The sequence below is a fragment of the Morone saxatilis genome, unplaced genomic scaffold, assembly GCF_004916995.1.
Source record: "Morone saxatilis isolate NCDOM2014 unplaced genomic scaffold, NCSU_SB_2.0 Contig20, whole genome shotgun sequence".
NCBI lineage: Eukaryota > Metazoa > Chordata > Actinopteri > Moronidae > Morone > Morone saxatilis.
In genome coordinates, this window is record NW_023339763.1 from 10,743,500 (window position 1) to 10,749,517 (window position 6,018).

Consider the following 6,018-nt stretch of genomic DNA (forward strand, 5'->3'; position numbering starts at 1 on the left):
AAGCCGCTGAGGCTGCCCGGTTAAAGCCGGTAGTTAGCCGGTTAGCGGTACTCACGCTTTGTCCACCAGCTCGCGGACTTTCCACATATTCAGCATCTCCGCGCGGACCTGCGGACTCGCCGCCTCGACTCTGCGTCGCCCCCGTGTCCCTACGCCCTCAGCAGACAGCGGCGGTGTCCGGTTACCGACGACAACCCCCCTCTGGTGCTTCTCGACGAGCAGCCGCTGCGGGTAACGGTTAACGGGTAACGGTCCGGCCCCAGTTGCTACGGAAACGTCGTCCTCTGGCTACGTCACCGACGCGTCGGGATGCGCCCTCGCTCGCAGACTCGGTGTGCTGCAGGAACAATGAGGCGATGAAGACGATGAAGACGATGTCGTTGAGTCCTTGTTGACTCCTGAAGATGATTTATAATGTTATGTTTTATAATGTTTTCTCCCCGTTGTCTCCTCCGACCTAAAAGAAATGGACAAATGTCCGGAGAGTGTCGGGACATGTTGTAATCTCCCCTTTAAAAACCGCTATGTGCAACTTTAACATTACAAAACGTAAACTTGTGTCTCAATGGAAGTAGTTACAGCACGTATAGGATTGTATTTAACAACTCTGCTGATTTAATTTACAAATTGTTTATTTATTTTAACTTTTTTGAACATAGAAATGTTTTTTTCCCTTTAACAATAATATCTAATATCTAATATAATATGTACATGGTCTATAGCGAAATGACATTTTAATGCAAGATGCATGGAGTTTTGACAGAGAGGCAAATAAAATCTTACAATATTACAAAGTTCACTGTTTTATAATATATATATATATATTATTTAGCACAAGCTGATAACAGTATTTACAAAACAACAACAGAAATATAGGCATACAATGCACAAACATAAAAAAAGAAAGCAGGAAGAATAGTAAAGAACAATAAAACTGAATAAAATAAAAACTAAAAGGTGGAGGTGAGTGGGTGGGGGTAGTCTTGATGGGTAGTGTTGGGCATGCAGATTATGTGTGGGTTGTTTTGTCAGATTGAGTTATAATAATGGGGTTGAGAAGATCTGAGTGGGAGCGATGGTGTGGAGAGGAATCAGCTCTGGATGAACTGTAAGAAAGGAGACCAGGTGTTTATAAAATGGGGTCAGATCTTTTAGGGTTGATGTGAGCTTTTCTATGTCTGATAACATATTGAACCAATGGTTTATTGATTCACATAGCCTTCACTCTCTGATAAACTTATCCTGCATTGGAAAACATCCGAAGAGCTAATAAAACAATGAGAATAAAACACTGAATCTGTCCAAAAATAAGCATATTAAGTATGTATGTTTGTTAAAAACTATAAAAATACATAATAGATAATTGTATAAAAAGTGAACATAAAAAATATCAAGAAAATATTCCTGCAGTTATTTTGTTCACTATTTGGATCCATTGTCAGTTGAATATAAGAGGTTGGGAACCACTGCCTTAGAATAAAGTATTATGGACATAAAACACTCCAGAGGGGGTCAGGTGTGGGTGACCTGGATGTCTTATTAAGTGTGTTTTGTATAATAATATACACAATTTATTTCATTCATACACTTTGTGCTCTGTTTGAAAGGCTTGTTTAAGCTTGAAGTAGCCTATCAGCTTTGTTAAGTACAGTGTGACTGTGTCTGTGTGTGTGTGTGTATTTGTAAGTATGTGTTCCATTTGCATCAGAACAATGGAACAAATCAGGCATTGTTTTGTTGCTGTATGCTTGCCCTGTTTGATTTTCAACATATCTCCTGCTGTATGTATTTATTTATTTATAATGTGCTGCTGCAGAACCTGCAGCCTTAACAGAAAGCAAGAGAGAAGAGCCTCTGCACTACAGCAAAACATAAATATAAAATGAATATAGGTGCATATGTGCACAAAAACATCCTAAGTATTAAAGTGGCTCTCATCCGTTGGCAAGAGATTAAATTCACCAGCATTTGGGGCCGAATTGTCTGTGTAACCACAAAACCTTCAGTGGCTTCCTTCTCGTGTCAGGATGTTGTGTACGTGTAGTTCACTGTCTATGTGTGATTTGATCTGTCACACACTCTGTTGTTCTTTTGGAACATACTGATATGTCTTTGTATATGTTTCTGTATATTTACTACCAAATAAGATTACTCTGACTTTACTGTGGTGTTTAGCACCACCACCACCACCAACAACAACAAAAATAATCAAAAGAGCAAATGAAAGATTCATTTAAGTTTTTATTCTACTTGTTACTTTATTCTATCATTTGACAAAGAAGGACGATATGAATTAATTTGACGTCTGTAGGTTTTCACTGCAGAGATACTTAATCTTAACCACTAACCTCTAGTGATAAAAGGTTAGTATTGTATTAAAGGTCCAGTCTGTATCATTTAGGAGGATCTATTAGCAGAAATCAAAAATAAAATTGATAGGTATGTTTTCACAATTGTATAATCACCTGAAAACAAGAATTGGTATGTTTTTGTTACCTTTCTTTGTCTATGGAGGTCCTCTTCTCCAAAGGTCGCCATGTTGAACGGCCAACAATAGCCCACACCAGACAAACCAAACACTGGCTCTGCATCGAGCCTTTCACATTTTTCTTTGGTTTTGCAGCCACTGCAACACTTGGAAGGCCGAGCTGTATTCACTAGTTGCAGTTTGCACCACTAGATGCCACTAAATCCTGCACACTGGTCCTTTAAAGAGTTGGTATAGACTTTAAAGTAGTTCAGCTTCTGCTGCTTTATATTTCTACTCTACAGTCCATAGAGAAATATTCTACTTTTTATTACTTCATGACACACTCTTCAGTCAGAGGATGGGCTTGAAGATAATTAATGAACGAAGAGTACATGCAATTCATGTATTCAAATACATTTACAACAGAAAAATATTAAGATATCTTTCTGTCTCTGTCTCTGATTTTTTCTTCTTTTTATTGTGTTACAACATCGAAATCACTACGGATGTTTTAAGCTGATAAACAGAATAGATCTGAATACTTCTTCATCCCTTAAAGATAACTCATGTGAAATGATGAAATAACCTCACAGTAGAAGTATTCATGGCAGTAGAATACTTATCACATTTATTTTAGAAACCAGCAGTAACTCCCTGGTAAAGACAGAATCATAAAACCTAATGTTTTGCTGTTTGGTACGTCTGCTCTCTCCCCTGCCTCACCACTAGATGGCACTGTAAGCCTGCTGTTGTCTCTGTTAGTTGGTGAAACTTGTTCTCATTTTCAAATTTTACACTTTTGTTACATTAAGGCCGTAACAGGACTGTAGAGGAGTCTTTGAGTGATATTTTGAATGTAGGAATTTTACTTGTAACTGAGTATTTCTACTGTTACTGTAGTAAAACATATGAGAACTTCTTCCACCATTGGAATCAATATTAATTAACTGATGTTCTATTAATCACATAAAGTCAAAGTGACTTCATTATTTATTAACAGTGTTGGGCTAGTTACTCAAAAAAGCAATGTATTACTCATTACTCTTTTAAAAACCAATTTAATTACTTTACTTATTACTCCCTTCCAACAGTTATTAGTTACACTACTAGTTATATTACTTTTCTTACCACAAAATTAGTAATTGTGTCCTTTCTCCCTAAAGTTCAGACTTACAACGATTAAAATCCAGTTTTGTTTGTTTAAATCAAAGTAATGTGAATATTTCCAGCTGCTGAATCTTTCCATCATTAGTTTCCTCCACAATTACAAACATTAATCCAAGGATGTGATTGGATTGTTGGATTTCAAATCAGTAGGGAGGTGACAACAAAAGTAATATAGTAACTAATTATTTAGGAGGAGTAACTGTAATATTATTACTGAAAAGTATTAGTAATTAGCTACCCTAATAATTACAGGGAAAAGTACTATTATAACTAGTAATGAGTTACTGCCCAACAGTAACGATGGGCAACAAGAATTCATGACACTTCCCACATTAAATCATGCATAAAATATATAATATCAATAAAATCCTTCCATCACATTGGAACAATAAATAAACAACCCTTACTGTCAGAGAAACCCTCAGTGTCTCCTAATAATCACTGATAATGGATAATAAGAAAGACACATCGTGGCACGTGCAGCCGGCTAAGAAACGTCTGCCGCTCACCTGATCAGGCCCACAGAAACCTGTCCACCCCCATGACAGCTTTAATTACAGTGGATGAACTGTGGCGTAGCTTCACGTCGGCACAATGGCTGTGTGGGCGGCCACACTGGGTCGAGGTGACTGCACGTGATGCTGTTCCGGTCCTTTTTCTTCCTCGACCAACTAAGAGTAACCTGACTCAAGAGTGTGTGTGTGTGTTGTGTAACTGGATCAATGATTGTGTAAAGTGGAAGGACATACTGAATGGAAGAGGTCATAAACTTGAGCTGCAGGTTCAAGGGATGTGTGTGTGGGTGTGTGCATGAGATGAAGGTTGCACATATGTGTGTAAGCAAAGTAACAAACAAGGAGAGGCATCACTGAAGGTTAATAAAGGTGGTCAAAGGAAGAGGTAACAAACCAGTGTCATTGTGTGTGATTAGTTACAATCTGCAACTTTATCACTATCCCACTAAATCCTACACACTGGTCCTTTAATTAAAATAAAAATAAATAATTATAAAAAGCTTTTAAAAAAAATGATATTGCAGAAACATTTAAACTCACCAAACAGCAGTGTCTTGTGATTGTCCATCAGTTTCATGTCCTCTCATCAGTTACTGTCTTCTTGGCTCGTCCACTGAGTCAACCACAGCTTGTATTATTGATATGTTGGCTCAGTTATTTAGGTCTCCAATCTGGTCTAGAATAAAGGCTGAATAACAGAACAGAATAAAGACAATGATGTTTCTGATGGTCGTCTACAGCAACATGTTAGCGTCTGCACCTTCGTGGGATTGTTTCTTTCATTCTTTCTTTGTGGGAGTCCGTCCTTTGTCTCTTTGAAAGGTTTGAAGATGTTTTTCTATTCTATAGAAACTGTGATTTAAGGATTCGTTATGACTAATGTTTTGGTTTCTTTGCTGGTCTTATTTATGTTCTGGGTTTTTTCCACAAATGTCAGTATAGCCAGAAAAAAAAAAAATCACCTATCTTATAATTTTATTGCCTTAAAACTGTGTTAACAATGATATAATTAATTAAAATTAAGTCAGACTTCTTCCTATTTGTATTCTTTTGTTTTTCCAAGTATTTCATTCTCATTGAGGGTCTGTCAGGTTTGTATTGAACACAATGTGTGTGTGTGTGTGTGTGTGTGTGTGTGTGAACCCCGTTCATCCCCTCCTCCAGAGTATTTAAACATCTTGTGGTGGTGTATTTCTCCTCATTGAGCTGAATATGTGTGTTTTCTGCCCCAACATACCAACATTACCAACATTACCAAGAGTAACATAACAAAAACCGTCATTTTTTTCTTTGTTTTATAACTTCTGTCTCCGATTTAAGTCACCCTACAGGGATAACCACGTTGCCATGGTGATCCTAGCGCAGCATAGCAACAACCTCAGCACCGGGCTCAGCTCCGTGTCGGACCCCGCCGCCGGCGCGCTGAGCCGGGCCGGTCACACCGCGGCCGCCGTGGTCCTCGGGTTCATCCTGGTCCTGGGCTTCCTCGGTAACTTCCTCGTACTGGTGGTTTTCTCGCGCTTCCCCCGGTTGCAGACCCCCGTGAACCTGCTGCTCATCAACATCAGCGCCAGCGACATGCTCGTCTGCATCTTCGGGATTCCGCTCAGCTTCGCGGCCAGCGTGCGCGGCAGGTGGCTGACCGGCTCCTACGGGTGCCGGTGGTACGGTTTCTCCAACGCGCTTTTTGGTGAGTGATCAGGTCCTATTTGAGTGTTTGAGCACTGTCAGGAATCTGATTTCTTATTGGAGCGAGAGTCTCATCTTGTACTTAAGCAAAAGAAGCAACACCGCCTGTCACATTTTACAATATTATTAATATTATTATTACAATATTCTACAGGTTTGACCTGTTCTCGTTTTCTT

General features: G+C 39.0%; 2 protein-coding genes across 2 annotated transcripts in view; one reads left to right on the top strand and one right to left on the bottom strand.

The window, feature by feature from the left end:
- LOC118331349 (clathrin interactor 1-like) overlaps positions 1-292 on the bottom strand; it is a 10,371-nt gene extending 10,079 nt beyond the window's left edge. Inside the window, exon 1 of the mRNA XM_035666200.1 lies at positions 56-292. Coding sequence (XP_035522093.1) covers positions 56-96 — 41 coding nt within the window. The 5' untranslated portion in view covers positions 97-292. The remainder of the gene's footprint in view (positions 1-55) is intronic.
- Positions 293-5,499: 5,207 nt separating this feature from the next.
- tmtops3b (teleost multiple tissue opsin 3b) overlaps positions 5,500-6,018 on the top strand; it is a 3,272-nt gene continuing 2,753 nt past the window's right edge. Inside the window, exon 1 of the mRNA XM_035666199.1 lies at positions 5,500-5,842. Coding sequence (XP_035522092.1) covers positions 5,500-5,842 — 343 coding nt within the window. The remainder of the gene's footprint in view (positions 5,843-6,018) is intronic.